This window comes from Eimeria tenella, genomic scaffold (assembly GCF_000499545.2).
Source record: "Eimeria tenella Houghton genomic scaffold, Eth_scaff4, whole genome shotgun sequence".
NCBI classification, from domain to species: Eukaryota; Apicomplexa; class Conoidasida; order Eucoccidiorida; family Eimeriidae; genus Eimeria; species Eimeria tenella.
The window spans coordinates 63,105-80,262 of NW_013543334.1; the positions used below are offsets into that span (position 1 = coordinate 63,105).

The window sequence follows — 17,158 nt, forward strand, 5'->3', positions numbered from 1 at the left end:
CTAGATACAATTATGCATCACCACAAAGCGAAGACGACTTCTTAGGCAGATGTGGAGAAGAGCAAATACCATGCAAAAAACAAAGCACTGAAATCCTACACAAAGCATGCTCAATTAGAAGAAAGCGAGACCCGAAACTTCCATCACCCGTTCCTTAAACACTTCCTTCAAGTTAGGTGTGCGCGCGAATCAGATTATCCGTGGTTTCCTCGACAGGTGAAAGAATCACCCCCTTCTTCAACAAAGCTTCGGGCCAGTCCAAACGACCAAAGCGAATAGGGACATTAAAATACTCCACGGAAAGTCCACGTCATCACTACTGTATCTGGAATGCGATCTACAACGGCACTTACCTCCCCTTTGAAAGCGCTCCCAACAAAAAACACGCTTTCACGAACTGTGGCATCTCAAAAAAAGTATTCTGCACTCCTTATATAAGCAAAATCCACGCCTAATTATCATATACATTCCTCTTGCAATAATGAAGACGCTCCAGTTGAGAATACGCATCAGTAACGACTATGCTGCTGGTAATAGCCACCCCCAGAATAACCCCCGCCGCCTCTGCTCCCGCCTTGTGGGGGATAACCCTGCCAGTCTCTGTTGCCTCCGCCTCCGTACTGCCCCTGCCGGTTACCGTAAGACTGCTGCCACTGCTGCTGCTGATCCCCGCCCCCCTGCCGATACCGTGAATCATACGAACCGTACTGCTGCTGATGCTGCTGCCCATAGTATCCGTCTCCATAGCCCTGCTTCTGCCCGTATTGCTGGTGTGACTGATAGTGAGACCTGTATTCTTCAGACTCCGACCACTGAGCCCCATAACCGTAGCCTCCATTCCCCCGCGACGAGTACCTCATTCCTCCACCTTCACTGTTGCCTTGCCAACTACCTTGGTGTTGTTCATGCCACTCGCCTTGGGGACCCCTACCGCCCCAGCTGTGTTGCTGTCCTTGACCCCAGTCATTTCGACCACCATGAGGGGAACCATAAGGGGCCCCAGGGCCGCCGCCCTGATGAGACCAAGACTGATAGTTTCCCCCCTGCCACTGGTCGCCTTTGTGCCGTTTTGCTGAGCTCATATCGGCTTCACTGAAAGCCCCTCTGGCTTCTATGTGGGGTTTCGGTTGCCTATTGTTCTGAGTCAGTCAAAGAGAAAGACACAAGTTTTGACGCGCGTCTAGCGCTCCGTTTGTGCGCCCCCAAAGTGCCAACAGCCCAACCCACATGTTTAAACAGCAGCACGCGTGTTGTATATTCCTGATCCTCACCAGGCCCGGATTGTTCGCCTTGAAGGCTCTTCCCTCTTCATTTATTCTCCTTATTTCTCTTCTGCTTTCACTCTCCGGCATCTCCACATAATCAATCACCGTAAAGCCGTCATCGGTGGACGGCAATGCAAAAGCCGCCTGCAAAACCACAGGGAGTCCACCAGAGCCAGCATAAACTGACAGTAGCAGGTGTACGACGGCTCGTTAGGGCGCTCCTTTCGATCATTTGCACAGTTCCGGCTGGCCGGGGAACACAGAAAGCTCATACATGCATTCGTCTAGTCTCCATTTCCTGCCCCACTGTATTGACATTTTCTGAACATTTGAATCGTTAGGTTTCCACGTTCATTTACCCCGTTGACCTTGTGCTGCGGACGTATTCGCGCGAGCCAGTTGTTTACGCTCACGCAGGGTCCACTTTTGGCCTTACTTTCATATCCATGACTGCCGCCACAGGTACCATCTTCCCCTCCTCCCTCTCTCTCTTTTGCGTTCGTTGCTGCAACGTCGGCTCATCCGTAACCATCACGACGCAGCGTCGAGTGCCCCAACCTGCAGTCAGCCCACTAAACTCGATCATGCAATAAAAAACCGAGAAATGAAAGTAAAACATGGGTGCCAAAACACGGACCACACGCAAGCAGATACAACAGTAGCACGGATTGTCCTTCTGTCTGTGCATCCTTATTTACTTTTTCGTCAGTAGGCAGAGAGCAAGAACAGGAAATTGCATTTACAGGCCGATTAGCCAACAGATATATGTACACCTCGTGGCTCGTTGGGTCTGCATTGCCTATGCAGCTGGGGCTGACCTAGAAAAGGTTGCACTTTACGCGCTCTGGCTCTTTTGAATACATTTGTTTGATCGATAATGACGTTCCTTGGCACCACTCCCGACCCTGCATAAGCCACGAGACTGTTGAAAACCTCAGTGGCTGTGGACATGAGCTCCTCCCACCTGTTAGCGTAATTTGCCTGCCTTTTAAGTCCCATGACTTTCATTTGGTCTATGACTGCGTTTGTCCCCAGCAGCACATAAGACTTCTTCGGGTACTTCTCGATATGACGTTCTATCCAGTAAGTCTTCCCGCAAGCAGGCAGGCCGCACATCATTATAAACTCGCATTCTGATACACTGCGAGGGTGCTCTACTGGGTTCGGTATCAATTCCTGTGGGCATGACACAAAGGTAAACCCGCCAGCAACATCATCCGCAAGTCTGAAGTCCAAAGTGCAATGGCAGATGGATTGGGGATAAAACAAAATGTCCACTAGAACGATAACCTTTTTACGGTCATCAATCATATCATGATGACACAGCTCGCGAGATTCCCTGCATCTTCACTGTTTCTGCGCATGCGTTTCCAGCTGCTTCCTTGCATGGTTGTATGCTCTGGTCTGAAATGGGGTCCCTGCTTTTCTGTGTTGTGTTCATGTCTTTGCTTGATTTTGCAAGTCCGTGTCCTTTCTGTTTATCTGATTCTGTGTCTGTTTTCGTATTTATCTCCTTGGCTAAATCTGCGTCCATCTCACTTCCTTGAGATGTCTGACAGCAAGCTTATATAGGGGAAAACATAGTAGAAAACAGGTACTAGTGCAAACATATGCAGCCTACCTCTTGTTTCAGATCTCCAACGAATCTAAATTCACTTCCCGGCGGCTCAAACCATTTTGTACTTTGTCTGAAGTTAACTTCAAAGTCAAAATTCTTAACGTAGATATGTGGGAAGAGTCCTGTTTCCCTCACGATCGCAGGAAGCTGGAAGGCGGCCCCGAGGTATTCATTATTCTTTTTGAAAGATAGAGATAAGTTGTCTAAATCTATCCCCACCCCTATGACGTCGCCTTCGCCAAATGATGTGCCATAGTCCAGATACTTGCGCGCCGTCGACTTCTTACCTGTCCCGCCAAAACCCCATGATTCAGCAGAATCTCCTGAGCCAAAAAAGCGCATCTGTGATGGTAACTCAGTGCAGGTGAAGATGAAAATGGTACACAGAAGCAAGACAAGGGGGATGAATGCGCAAAAAGCAAAAAGGATGAACAGTGGCCACTGGAAACACAAATCAATAGCAAGGTGGTGCATGTACGCGTACACTTAAGACCTAAATGAGATCATGAGCTAGGACCTTAACCCGAAACTAATCCATGATTCTAATTCTCTGCAGTGCCTGGGGCAGCAACGCCAGAACCACGGATACTCTTAAAAGCAACACACTCCAGTTCATGTAGGACCCCCTTCATCCACTGTTTGATCTGCCTTCCGTGTATAATCCCCCTTGGGCCTAATTGCAAATCACCCACCCAAATGTAGACTCGTGAGGGGCTGACTAACGCCGACGCGGCAGACATGTTGAGTGCTCGCTGGGGTGTCCGGCATTACAACAGGCGCAGGTTTGGGGCCAACTTTGACTTCAAAGTAGAATTTGCCATTCCCCTTTACGCCGAATGTTGATCGCACCCCCTTCCACATGTACTGGAATCCCCCCGTATGCATGCAGCTGGCCTTCAACGGATTCTCCTTGTTAATTTGCAGGTCCAAATGGGAGTCTGCAGCGTCGAGGTAAACTCCACCGTCACATGTGCGAGACGGCGGTCCCCCAGACGGCAAATCATACACGATTTTGGGCAGCCCATTCGCCAAGAGCTCCTGCTTCTTTGCAGGCTTCACTTCCTCACCAGCCGCCTCGGCAGCTGAAGCTGCAGCTGAGCTCGAGGGCTCTCCATCTGGAGCAGTAGGGGCGGCGTTAGCAGGCGCAACAGCGTCGGCGTTAGTAGGCACCGCAATGCCGTTGTCTGTAGAAGCGTTCGCGGCGGTGTTGGTAGACTCGGTAGTTCCCGCATTGTCTTCCCCCTGTGTCTTGTCCAACTCTTTGGACTCCTGTGATTGCACAGAGGAGCTCTCTGCAATGGCTGACGAAGCTGTTGCCGCTGAGTCCTTCCCAGTCAAATTTTGGTCCTGTACACCTGCTTTCGGCGTTTCGTCGCTTCCTGTGGTCGCACCGGCGGCCCCAGCGGTTGGTGACGACATTTTCAGGACGTTTACGCTTGAGGCTACACGGATTGTGGCAGTCGTGTCTGTATTGAGGAACGCCAACGGCGAAGAAGACAAAAGCAAGGCGCTCCAGTTGCAATGAATGTCCTACAACGGGTTGCACTGCGAGATCGGTCGGCACCGCAAATGCTGTTTGGAGCCGATTTTGTTGTGGGCTCTTTGAGTAACGACACAAAAATTTATAGTGTACAGGGAAAAATAAATGGGACGGTGCCTTAAGGCTCAGATCTCAGATGCCTAAACTGCTGCGCCTCGCGGGAGGCAGCAGGAAGAGGCATGCGAGTGCAGCAACCGCTCTTTTCGGGGATACTTAAGGGCAGCCTTGACCCATATAACACTTAAAAAAGGCACACTCTAAAATATTACAGTAAAATTTATCTCTGAGACGCTAGCTTGATTCATTTAGGCTGCGGGGGTTTCTGAGCGCCGTAGCGGGGCTTTTGAGCGCATGTATCTTCGTTACTGAAGCGTGGGAACAAAATTCTCGTGCTGTAGCATGTGCTAAGCTGGTCTCTACTCTTCGCTGCAAACCGGAACTTAATCGAGTTATGGGGCTCATGTTTTCTTGCTGTTCGCCTTAGCTTACCGTGAAGCGCTGCTTGCGTCGTTCCCACTGTATGCCTAGTGACAGATATGTCTGTTTTCTGATGGAGCTGGTCTTAATACATTGACTCGCTGAGCTCAAATGGGTCGCCAGCTCCGCTAGGCGGCTCGGTGTTGCTATGCAGTGGTTGTATTGGGCTGCACGGACGTGAACGGCAGCAACCCAGAACATACTGTTCCCATATTTCGTTTCCTCTCAAGGCGTTCCCGCTACTGTGGTACTCCTTGGGCCTTTTGGCTTCTCATGAGTTCCGCAGACTCGAAAATTGCTTCAACGGGCGACCGAGCGCCTGGAAGCAGCGATCTAGGCGGTGCTGGGGGTGACGGGAGAGGGGAATCGCATGGGGGCCCCCCCGGTTATTTGTTCTCAACAGTTGCATCAATGTTTCTGAAGGGCAGCGAGGAAGAAGAGGAGGAAGAAGAGGAGGAGGAGGAGGAGGAGGAAGAAGAAGAAGAAGGGTGGATATCCTGGTTTTGCTCCCTTGAAGGCCACGACTGCTTCGCTGAGGTTGATGAGGAGTACATACGAGACACATTCAATCTTTTTGGGCTTAAGTCGGCAGTCAATAATTTTGAAGGCGCTATGGATATGATACTGGGGGATGCGCCAGACGAAGAGGAAGTAGCGGACCAGAGCTTCATGGACATATACCGAGACGCCGTTGATCTTTACGGTCTGATTCATGCGCGTTACATCATCTCGCCAAGAGGCTTGCCACAGATGGTTCGCAACTCACTGTGCTTAAGTTTAGCGGCGTGTATCTGTGTCAGCTTTTGCTACTCACCCTGACGGCTGCATCGCCATCTGCGTCCGCATCCCTGGTCTCTTATCCTCGCGTTGCAACACGAATGGTGTTATTAAGAGTATTTACGCAGATATGTAAGAGGGCATATGTGCTGTTCAATTCTTCGCGCATGCTCATGAAGACACATATTTCAGCACACGGCTCGCTTGATTTGTGGTTTTGTGGTGTAAGATGCGTTGGCAGACTGGCTGTATCTTTGCTCGCATAATCCAATTTGTGTTTAATTCATGCTGACGGGTCTGCAGCTGGCGAAACTGGCCAAATTTTCGTGTTTAGCGTCTTCCCTTGCTTACTCTTGCACGAAGTCGTCGTTCATATTATTCGTCTGTTTTGCCAGCTTTTGCCTTTTATCCTTTGCTCAGAGAGACACAAATAGCTGAGTTGTGCAGGCAGTCATTTGAGTATCTTCTTGTTTGCCTTCTTCTGTTTCGCTTCAGCGCGATCGATGCATCGACGAGATCTTTGGGCACTGCCCTCGCGTTCTTTGCGACCGTCAGGTCCTCTTGCCCGTTGGCATATCACCAGACCTTCGCCTGCACAAATTGCAGGTGCTACAGCTACTGCAGTTTTGTCCCACCGCATTCGTTTCTTCATGCCGTAGACGTTTGCATGTTAGTTGGCGGTCAATGTGGCTTGCGTTTTGAGGGGGATGCTGCGATGAGGGCTCAGGGCTTAGTCTGGTCGTTAATGTCTCTTATTCTATATACGTTTCAGCTCTTCTGTCCTCTTTGTCAAGAGGTGTATGACATGGTGAACGCGCACGAACGGACTAAAGATATTGACGGCGCGTATTTCGGGCCTTCGTTCCCGCACATATTCCTGCAAACTTACTCGAGTTGGGTGAGAGTCCACTGAATAATGAACAGTTCATCAAGTAGGAACACAACCATTTATTGGTAGCTGCTTATGATGCAGTAACTTGATTGCTCGTGTTCTCTCATTCAGGTGCCGTCAGTCGCGCCCATTCCTTACCAGCCGCGTCTATTCGGTTTCCGCATTCACAACCGCCACTCAATTATAAAGATAAAGCTTGAAAATGTAAGTATGCTATTTGTTGCGTGCGGCGCACTTATATTCACTGTGATGTGGTTCAGTGGGTCGTATGTCCTAGTGGTGTTTACGTCTTTAATGTGTGTTCCTTTAGGGCGAGTATGGCAGCTGCTACATGTCTAATAAGAAGCGGCCCTCAGTTGCCGCCTTGAAAAGCGGAGAGGAAGCTGAAGAGAAGGAGGGAGCTTAATCGCCTTAACACCACAGAGACAAACGAAGGCAGACAAAAAAATACAGTTGAAGCTACGTACATGGCCCGCGTGGCTCAATCGTTGTGCTGTGTGTATTGTCTATTTGCCCTCTGGGGACACCAACACTTGTACTGGCGGGGCATAAAGCGCATTGCTGAATATATGTGAAGCACCTCGCCTGTCACGGTGCAGAATGCCGGCACTGTGACGCCGGGGAGGAAGAAGTACATGAAATTGACACATTACAGCAAGAAGGCGGACACGTTTCGTTGCTCTGTAGGCGGCTCTGCAGAGTTTTCGGGTTACTCAGGCTGTCGCTAGACAGCGAAATCGACTTGAACTAAAGTTAAAAGCAGATAATCAGACAGTGGAGACGAAACAGGCCGCCACCGGGGTGAATGTTGAGAATATCCCCTTCACCTTTCGTTTTGTCTTTTCGCTCATTAGGCATTCGCTCTATTGCTACCGTTGCATCAGGTCCTTATATTACTACATAGTTGTTTTCGTCAACATTCTGTCCCACCAGGATTGCAACGCCCCAAGTGCATGCTCACGCAGATTGGGGTATCTTCAGTTCCGCACACGGTTCACCTCTCCCAGTCCATATAGGCGCTTGTAGTTGCGGCCTGTTGCCACAGAACTAAGGAGAGTGGGTCCTAGGGAAATGCCACAAGTTCAACTTGACTATCGGGGGAAGCCCAATGTAAAGGCCGAACTAATACGGTGGAGACTGGAAATCCGAAAACTTTCGGATTAGTTATCAGTCTCGCAAAGAGATGCATTTTTAACTTCTACATTATCGAAGCGGCGTGTGCAGAACGTTTCCAAGCCTTTAAGTAATAGGGGGAAACGGAAGACGGAGTACTTGGTTGCGCATGTAAAGGGGGAAACGAAGCCCGGCGTTTACTAAGTAAAGGTTTGGGTTGGCTAGCAGCCCCAAATATTTTATTGCTGACACTCCCCGTCCTAGCATGGTCCTCCGTTTCGTTTCCGTAGTATCTAAAGGACCTACAGGGAAGTTGTTGCAGAACCTACATGACCTACAGAACTTCGGCAGAGCCAATCATGCATTAACAGTTAAGCAAGCGGTAAATAAAAGTAAGTACCGTAGCACTTTAGCGTGAAGTATGTGAGGTCTATATATTTGGTCACCAAAGTCTATATGCATAAAGTACAAAATATACATATATACGCATTTGCATTGTTGTATGTGCTATGCAGTATCTGAGTTCAGACACCAATTGTTTCGAGTGCACATACACACTGGCACACTGGGATGGTCATTTTCCAAAAGCCAAATAAACACAAACGAGAACAAAGCATTTGGTTTTGCACCAGTTCATAAAAGTAGCTTCAAGATAAAGCTAAAGTTGATGCTGGGTTGAAAATAGATTTTCGTGGACTTCAACTGCACTTTGCCTTCCCCCTCAGTCCGTGCTAAGGTTGAACCACGTAAGCCCCTCCTCCTGCAAGCACAAATAGAACAAATGCGAGTGGGAACAAAAAAGGATACTACGAAGTGCCGAGCAGAGGAATACGACACATAAGGCGGCGATGATAAATGGTAGCGCTAGCATTCAGGGGTAGTCTACTGCATTGAAGGAGAGGATGCACAGTAGCATTTGAATGATAAACTTTAGACTTATAAACGAAAATGTGGTCGGTCTTTCAATATTTTCGACTCTTCTGCAATGTACACGCATCTCAGCATACTGAAGTGCATAGTGAAGAGAGAAGGAAACACGCCTTATTTCCTCACCTCCTTCTTGAGAGAAATACATACTCTGTTTTCATTTACAGATATGGACGACTCGCTCGGCACAAGCGACCCGTATGTCTTCATTATTGCCAAAATGTACAAACCAGATGGGCCTGTGCACATGAGCCAGCAAAAGTGCTTGACGAAGACAGATAGTACACAATTAAAAACAAATGGGCAAAATTCGAGCAAAGGAGCATCAATCGTGAAACAAAAGCTTACGGGTTGATCATCGCATTGACTAAAAGTAGTGATGACTGTTTGGCTTGTAGCAAGTTAGTCTAGTTGCTTTACTTAAATTGGTAAACGTACGTTCTAAGGCTACAGCAAACTTGTTTCTGTCGAATTCTGCTGCCACCTTGTCTGGGCTGAAGGGGCCATCAGCTTCTTCCCCTGGGCGTATTGCGTCCAGGTGTATGTACACCCTGCATGAAACCACGGCACACACAAAGTTAGGAAAGATACGCTTTTGTGTTAATACGAGTGGAAATGATCTAGACAGTTTCTGTGAAGATGGCCTGAAACTGTACGGCTTAAATGCACTTCAGTATACACACAGAGGACAATATCATCAGCCCTATCCCGCTCATGAATTCGGAATAAAACAAAACAAACAAAAGCAAAATTAACGAATGTATTCACCACTCACTTGACAGTCTTTGTGCTATCTCCCCAAGTGTACCTAGTGAGCGATAGGGCACCCCCCAGCCTCCTGCCTGCAACAGCAGCAGCAGCAGCTTCTGCTGCAGTTGGCAGCGGCTGCGGCTCTGCCCGCCCCGAAGCCAACAGCGTAGGGGAGCCCCCTGTGACTATTCCGGGGCCCTCAATTTTCTGCGGAGACAAAAAGGAGAAGAGGATTTGAAAAGATCTGGAGAAGTTGTGGCAGGTAGCGGCGATTTGCACACAAGTTGCGTCCTTAAGCGCAAATGCCCTCACAAATGGATTCAAATATTCTTTCAAGCGCACTTGCAACATATGCATTCAAATATGCTGTATGCGTATCTACGTTGACAAATACGTCTTTTAAGTTTGTCTCAGATTGTGTATGGGTGCATCTACAGGCACAGATCAAGTTACAACTCAGTAGATTCAAATAAGATGCAAATGCATATGGTGCTGCGCCCCTTGTCTCTGCCTCTGTTGCGTCGGCAAATGACACTTCTCACCTTTGCATCCTCTCCCGCCGCTGGCAAGGGCGCATGGGCGTAGTAGTACTGCACCAAAAACTCAGCAAAAAATGACTTAATGGAGCTCAATATAAACAAACTTTGAGGACTCAGCTGAATCTTCAAGCCCGAAGAACAAGAAAAACAGGAGAGCAACCGAAGTCCTGAGGTGTACGTACACTGTTTGAACCGTATTTCGCAATCGACGATCTCAGGGCGCTCTCCTTGCGCTCCATTTCAGAGCCTGCGGCTTCTTCTGCCGTAGTGGCTTGAGTGTCTTCGTTGGCCATTGTGACAAGTGTTGGTTTTGTCTGCATGCGGAAACAGCGAAAAAGAGAGGAAGCAGGAACGGAATGAACACGGAGTTGTACCTCGTTTTGCAACAATTTTGCCGCGAAGGAGCATTGCGCGTGGTCGGCAGCAGCACGGGGCAGCAATGACTTCAACTGCTCCGAAAAATAAGTAATGGCGCAAACAAGAGTAAACATACGGACATGATATATGGGAAACCACGCAATACGTTGTGGTTTATGCACACACCTCGTGGGAACGTGCTTGTCTGCGCCTTGCATCGAAATGGGGCAGAAGCCACGGGCGAAAACGGGATTAGTTTGTGTTCCACTTTGCCCGTTTAGCCATTAATAGCAATATGTTTCGATATACTACGTGAACATCGCAAGAATAATGGAAAAACAACAGTGCTGTTTCCTCTCAGAAGATTGGGTCTGTCCATTGGGGCCGCCTTTGCTTCAGTTTGCAAAACAGAACTATTGCGCGAACGCCAGGGGTAATAAGCTCTAGCGTTTATGAAATGAAAATTCACATGTAATAGCTTAAACACTAAATTTCATTTTTGGGACATAAACGGGTAAATGTCTAGAGGCAAAATCGCTAACTACTCGGCTGCGAGGCTCCTCTGGATTGCGCGACGCGTACCTACACGTAGTGGCGCGCTAACTGTCGGAGCAATTATCAACATATTTCTTTTATAGCCGCTTGGATCTTCCTTTCGATACTAAATATAAGTAGTTTATTTGTATGGAGTGCACTGTGGGAACTTGGGAAGCCGTGCACGGTGCAAAGCCATTCACCGACGACAGGGTGCTGCAGCCACATTTGATTTATTCTGCAAAAGCCGATTCCAAAAAAAATACTTCCAGCATTAAGAAATTCTCAAATATAAAAGGACCAAAAATTAGGTTTGAGATCCAAGAAAGCTTTTGGCAAAATGCCCTCACAACTCGTTAAGTCGGCACAGGGTAGGTACACTAGTACCCGTGCCTTTCAGCCACGCCTCAGCCGCACAAGACAACTGGTTTTAGTCAATTTAGAGGTGGCTTTCACGGGGACCTGGAGAAATTAGATCATAGCTAACCCTTTCGCTTACCGTTTCTAGAGACTCCACGCCTCCCGTTGTGTTATCAAAATAGTAATTCAGGTAAACTATTTGCTTTATTTTCCACTAAAAAAATAACCGCCAACGTACATTTCATATAAGCTTTGATGCAAACTTTTACTTTCGTTCCAAGGCTCGTAAAACCGTTTCGCATGCAGTGGATTTCTTCGCAGTTTGTCCGGCTTTGTAGAGTGCATTAGGCGCTCTTTAGGACTCTTTAGGACTCTCCAGTCGTCTCACGGACTCAACAGAAGCTCAAATAGAAAATAGCACGTAGGAAATAAATAGCTCTCATCGAAATGGCCTTCTTAAAGGTGTCTGAAGCTAATAGCTAAAAGTCTGTACCCTTTGCAGCCCCTCCAACTAGAGCGCTACATTTAAATGTTAACCAGATCTGCGTGCTCTTTTCTTTGCTGTTCCTACACTTGGCGCAGAATACGATGCCGCGACCCAAGAGGGCACCGTGGTGGTGACATTTTTTGCAACATGGAACGGTAAGACTTATTTTAACTGCTCGGGTCCACTTTTAATAGATTCAAGTTAATCTAGCTAGCATACCCAGTCACTTTTTAATTTGTAAGAGTAACGTACGCAGCTAAATTCGTAGACATAGCCTATTCGTGACTGGCTCTACAGGGCCAAGCCGGCAAATTAAGCCCTTCGTTGAGGAGCAAAGCAACAAAAAAGAATACGCGAATTTCAAGTTCGTGCAGGTATGAGTGCCTCATCTTATTCTTTATTAAGAAAACCTTTATTCAAGTTAGCTCGAATTTCTTCGTGTTACCTGCTACTAACAACAGTCAGTCAACTCAACAGCGTGTCGACGCCTGTTCAGGCCCGAACGTGTAAGATGCATGCACATCTGACCTCTGTTCATGTTCACTTTACCTGAACGTTCACAAGATGCATGCGCATTTGGCCTTCCTGTTCATTTTCACTTTGCCCGACACTCATTTGCTGCTTGAAATGCAGGAATTACCGCCCCTTTCCCTTCCTTTTATGGTCTGTTGGTTTCGCAGGTGGACGCGGACGAGTGCCCCGAGTTGACAGAGAGAGAAGACGTCAGCTCCATGCCGACTTTGAAAATTTACAAAAATGGGAAATGTATTCAAAACTTGGCGGGCGCTAACGTGAATACGGTATCGGAGTGCCTCAAGAAGTTGATACAGGCTAATTGATTCAGATCACCACTTTCAAATACGTGAATTTCGCTTGAACTTAGGAAATTTAAAGCCTTTGAGAAGGGGCAGATGCACAAAAACAGTCGCCCACCAGTTGGAAAGAGGAAAACGAAGCACCTTTCGACACTTTTAACCCGGAACTCTGGTTCAGAGTGAATGTTGAAATCATCAGACCACCTTTTGTGGCGAAGCTATTGTCCTTAATCAGTGCCGATTTACTTTAGTTTATCATTTAAATCAACAAATAAAGTTAACAGAAATGCAGGAGATACTAGAGTCCCATTTGCGCTTGGAATTCGCCCTCCGGCTGTTTGTGATCTTTCATGTTGGCCCGAGCCTCATACACCTGATAGACAAAACCAAAGCAAATGAAACGCTTTAGACTAAGCGAACACCCGGCTGAAAGAGCTGTAGTGACACTCTACAGCGTGCAGCAGCAGCGAGCAGAAGCTCCATGGAGCGGCAGAATAGGGGAACAAGGAAAAGAAAGAGTAACAACTGGACTGACAGTCTGTACAGCTTCACGGCGGTAATTTGAGCCGACCCCCCTCAGACCTGCGTTTGGACAAAGAAAAAAAGTAAAATTCTTGCACTAATAACGGCAAAAACAGACGTACAAGGAAGTTCATTTTTGAAAAAGAACTTGAAAATAAGGGAATGCAAAAACGGCATGTGGCAAGTAAGCGACTCACCGATGTAAAATATTTCAGTGCAGTCGCCGCCGAAGTTCTCCGGAAAGTACAAAACAATGGAAGATGTATTTTGAAGTTTAGTGACCTAGACAATCAAGAGAAAGATGAAAAACAAGCTGCTTTTGCGTCTGATGTACGTTAATGTAGAAGGAAACAGTCGGTGTGATGAGAAATACAAGTCTCATACACATGTGCAAACGTGCAAACTGCAAAACAAACTGGCTCTTCGCCCTTGCAACGGCAATAGAAATTTGTAGCACTATGCCATATCAATGGCTCTTTCAACAGATTCTAGATTGATTTAGGTCAAAATAAATCCAAAGCAATGGATGCTTACCTTCAAAGGATACTCTACAGCGCCGTGGAAGTCAGTAGTGAGCTCGACTTCTTGAATGCACTCCACATCCCTCACACTGCGCGAAGTCGCGACAAATAAATGAATTATTTAATAAAAAGGACAGCCAAGCAGACAGTAGCACGTCAAAATCATAAATACAAGGCATGCCACGCTTAGACGAAAGGAATGGAATAAGCATTCAAAGAAGCATGCACAAAAGGCAGGCTTCTAAGTTCCCCATCAAATCCAAAGTTCCTGAAAATGGCTGCACGAGGATCACCCATTCAAGCAAACTGCTTCAGCTGGGTATACACGCACGGACTTGGTAAAGTCTACGTCGTCTCTGTTGGCAAATATCTTCACTTTCGAAGGAGCCCTCCCTCTATCCCCTCCTATGACTACTAAACTAGTTACCTAAAGCAAATGCAGAGCGGCAGAGGCGAAAGAGCAAAAAACCAAAATAAAAACGAATAAAACTGGCAAAAAAACGCCACAGGTAGTTACCTGCGCGCCACACCAGCGCTGGGGAATAATCATGTTCCGTTATTCTTATGTATGCATTTATCTCTCTTCTGGGGTATTTGCACACTCGCCTTGCAGGGAGAAATAAAGGGGATGTAGATGATCTGTGACAGCACAAGCAGAATTGCAGCATTTTCCAACGAAGATGAACATAAGTAAGTATCTAGTATATTGATATTGCTTAAAATTAGTTCTTGGTAACAAAATCCACTGTTCCAGTGGAATTATAGGGGGCATGATTGAAGGAAGGCGCCGTGGTTGACTGAATGTACTCGATGATGCCTACACAAAGTAAATTATTTTGGTTCATTAACTTAAGTGGGTACACGCAAGATTGGAAAAAGGGTATCTACCAACGCATGGCAACTTTGCCTTTAATAAAGTAGTTCGTCCCGTCAACATAAGTAGGCGAACAAACGACTGAGAAATAAACTACTGACTAATGCCAAGTTTAACTTGACTGAGACAAGTGAGGCTGCGCACCCATGTTTGCTACAAGTGACTTTTTTGCCTGTTAGATATTCATCTAGCAAACGAAAAAGTCACTTGTAGCAGCGATTACAGTGCCCGCTCACCAGTTCTGCGTCCCCCTCCTCACTTTTACAAGAGACAGAATCATTCAGTCTCTCATCATAAGGCCTTATTGTTCGCCTCGCGGAGCCCGTTTCCTGCTTGCAAAACAACAAGCACAACCAATTGCTGCTACTTCCTGACTGTGAAACAGGCATGAAGCGGTGCCACAGCACCGCAGCACCGCCTTGTGGTGGCCTCGACCCTATGGTTATCTCGTGGGGTGTCCCACTTTTGCACTAAAATTGGATAGTCAGTAAATGAAACTCTGTGTTCCCCCAACCCAAACGCGAGCAGAAGGGACGTGTAGTGCTTTTCTCGTTGACAAAACGATTCGAGATTGGTCTATTGAACAAGGGCACCATCTACAAGTAATTGCATTGGTGAGCTATGAACGAGCATTTAGAGACCTTCCTCCTTCCCCACCTGCTCATTTATTCCTCTAACCCCGTCAACGTCTATGTAGCCAAACAAGAACTCGCCCAAGTTGAATTCGTTCTCCGGCTTACAGCCGCAGCCTTGTCCGTGGGCACCCGGCATTGCTTGTGTTGAATTAGCCGCGCCTATTGTCTTTTCGCTATATTAAGTTCTTATCTTATGTATACTTTGGTATTTCCCCCCTTTTTCTGTTTTGTTCACGGTTTTGCACGGTAGAAAGCTGCACCCCTGCCGGCTTCGGCTGGTTCTCGTACCCGGCACGGAGGGAAGGCAAGTGCTGCTGACGTAAATTTAACAGCAATACAACAAAAAACAATTCGACTTCATTAATTCAGTGTGAGTCGATTTTATTCTCTATTTAGCTCCGCAATAAAACACAGGGTACTGCGTGTCAGTTGCCGGTCCACCGTGCATGCTGAACAGCGCCTCCAAACTGTCTGTCTTAAAAATAAGTGTGGATCGCGTAAGTTTTATTTATCGAACATTTTGAGCCGAATTTGAGTGGCGAAACAGCTTTCAATGTTAATTTTCTGGCTCAGAGTTCTCCTGGAGACCCGGAGAAAGCGCACGTTGCGTCAACTTACAGAGAGCACAATCATCACGACATCCAGCACCAAACACACGTAAATATGTGTCGACAAACATCGCTACGAAGATTTATCTCTTCTCCTGATTTGCACGTAGATCCTGGAGCTCTGGACAAGAAAGACTCAGACGTCGAGACATTCAGACAGTCGTTCACATCCCTTGACCTAGTTTGGACTGCCATTCAGAAATTACGGCTTGCGATGATCCGCCGTCTAAGGAAACTCCTAGAAACGAGGCCTCGCGTAAAGTACACTAGTGTGTGCCCAACGCAGGATGACGCAGTGCCTCTCACCACACATGGGGCGCCGCCACACACTGCTTGCGGGGCCCACGTGGCCCGAATATAAAAACGAAACATCCATTCTTTCCGCTACAGAAGCGGAAATTGGAGGCTGCCGGCTGATGAAGAAGCTGCCTCAAGCCGAATGCAATTGAGGAGCTCACGGGAGGCGTCTAGTGCGATTTCGTGCACAGAACCTTATAAATTTCGACTCCCTGCTAGTCTCTTGGTGCTTCTAATTAACTTCTAGTTAAATTTTGACTCGCATTCCAGGAAAGGCTAGGTCCCTGCCTCTGTAACCCGGTAGGACTACCTCGCCGTGAAGGCGGAACGGCTTCATCCTTCTGCCTAGATGTCACAGACGTAGAGCTCAGCATTTTACTTGTTCCCTACAGGCGTAAGCTCCACTAAACAGTGCGATTCTGCAGCAGTAGGAAACACTGACGCTGGGCTGCATCTGTGAGCTAGTTGCAAACAGACAACTTCCGCAACACAGCAGGAAGGAACACGTATATTCCGAAAACACACAAAAAAGAATAATGGTTAAATGTCCCAGTTAATTTCACATGCACATTATGTACAAAGACATAGAGGCGAACCTGTACACGCACAGCTGGTTTCCACCACAAATACTCTTAGCAATCAACAAAAAAACTCGACGCATAAAACCAATTCAGAAAGCAAAACTAGCTCAAGGGGAAATGCAGCTCCTGAGTAGCAACGCCGGCAGCACAAATCCCCTCGATGCGAATTTGTCTGCCTTCACGTGCACTGTATAAGGACCAGCTACTCGTGAGAATAAAAAAGGATGTTCCTTCAATTAGCTACGTGCCCATAGTAAACCAATAACTTAGTTACTCGCGTTTAATGGGCTCTGTCCGCCAACCAGACGCGCTGTCTGTGCGCCTATGCGCCACAGAGTCTCCAAAATAAATTTAGACGTGGAAACACAAAAGGAGCGAAAGGAAGAAAGCAAGTTGCTCACATATACTGGCTCAGCGTGGAGGCCTGAAACACGCAGAACACCAGCTAAGACAGCTCTCTTTGTATCTGTATACATGTAATTGTAGATGTGTAAATTATGCATATAATGTTTGCTCAGATACAGGTATGATGCGTGAATGTACGTGAGACCGCCAACCTAAATAAACAAAGCAGAAAGCAATGATGCGACAACATAAATATAGGCAGCCATGCATCAGAAGAGCAAATAAACGTAACAGATGACATACAGTAGACACAGCAAAACACTT

General features: G+C 47.2%; 5 protein-coding genes across 5 annotated transcripts; 2 read left to right on the top strand and 3 right to left on the bottom strand.

Annotated features, from left to right (window-relative positions):
- Positions 1-509: 509 nt before the first annotated feature.
- On the bottom strand, positions 510-4,302 carry ETH_00034405 (SPRY domain-containing protein, putative; the record flags this gene model as incomplete). Its single annotated transcript, XM_013376721.1, has 6 exons — positions 510-1,139; positions 1,272-1,409; positions 1,702-1,823; positions 2,084-2,441; positions 2,887-3,206; positions 3,576-4,302. 6 exons carry the CDS (start codon positions 4,300-4,302, stop codon positions 510-512), a joined length of 2,295 nt encoding a protein of 764 aa, XP_013232175.1.
- Positions 4,303-5,173: 871 nt separating this feature from the next.
- On the top strand, positions 5,174-6,975 carry ETH_00034410 (casein kinase II beta chain, putative; the record flags this gene model as incomplete). Its single annotated transcript, XM_013376722.1, has 5 exons — positions 5,174-5,653; positions 6,173-6,283; positions 6,450-6,575; positions 6,681-6,773; positions 6,880-6,975. 5 exons carry the CDS (start codon positions 5,174-5,176, stop codon positions 6,973-6,975), a joined length of 906 nt encoding a protein of 301 aa, XP_013232176.1.
- A 1,428-nt stretch (positions 6,976-8,403) lies between these two features.
- On the bottom strand, positions 8,404-10,191 carry ETH_00034415 (uncharacterized protein; the record flags this gene model as incomplete). The annotated part of the gene is made up of 6 exons (XM_013376723.1): positions 8,404-8,442; positions 8,736-8,848; positions 9,048-9,160; positions 9,385-9,566; positions 9,902-9,949; positions 10,081-10,191. 6 exons carry the CDS (start codon positions 10,189-10,191, stop codon positions 8,404-8,406), a joined length of 606 nt encoding a protein of 201 aa, XP_013232177.1.
- Positions 10,192-11,129: 938 nt separating this feature from the next.
- On the top strand, positions 11,130-12,475 carry ETH_00034420 (thioredoxin, putative; the record flags this gene model as incomplete). The annotated part of the gene is made up of 4 exons (XM_013376724.1): positions 11,130-11,160; positions 11,732-11,791; positions 11,934-12,010; positions 12,317-12,475. The coding sequence occupies 4 exons, from the start codon at positions 11,130-11,132 to the stop codon at positions 12,473-12,475; spliced, it is 327 nt and encodes a 108-aa protein (XP_013232178.1).
- A 274-nt stretch (positions 12,476-12,749) lies between these two features.
- On the bottom strand, positions 12,750-15,139 carry ETH_00034425 (uncharacterized protein; the record flags this gene model as incomplete). Its single annotated transcript, XM_013376725.1, has 7 exons — positions 12,750-12,824; positions 12,987-13,033; positions 13,171-13,255; positions 13,508-13,583; positions 13,830-13,921; positions 14,605-14,697; positions 15,026-15,139. The coding sequence occupies 7 exons, from the start codon at positions 15,137-15,139 to the stop codon at positions 12,750-12,752; spliced, it is 582 nt and encodes a 193-aa protein (XP_013232179.1).
- Between the last annotated feature and the right edge of the window lie 2,019 nt (positions 15,140-17,158).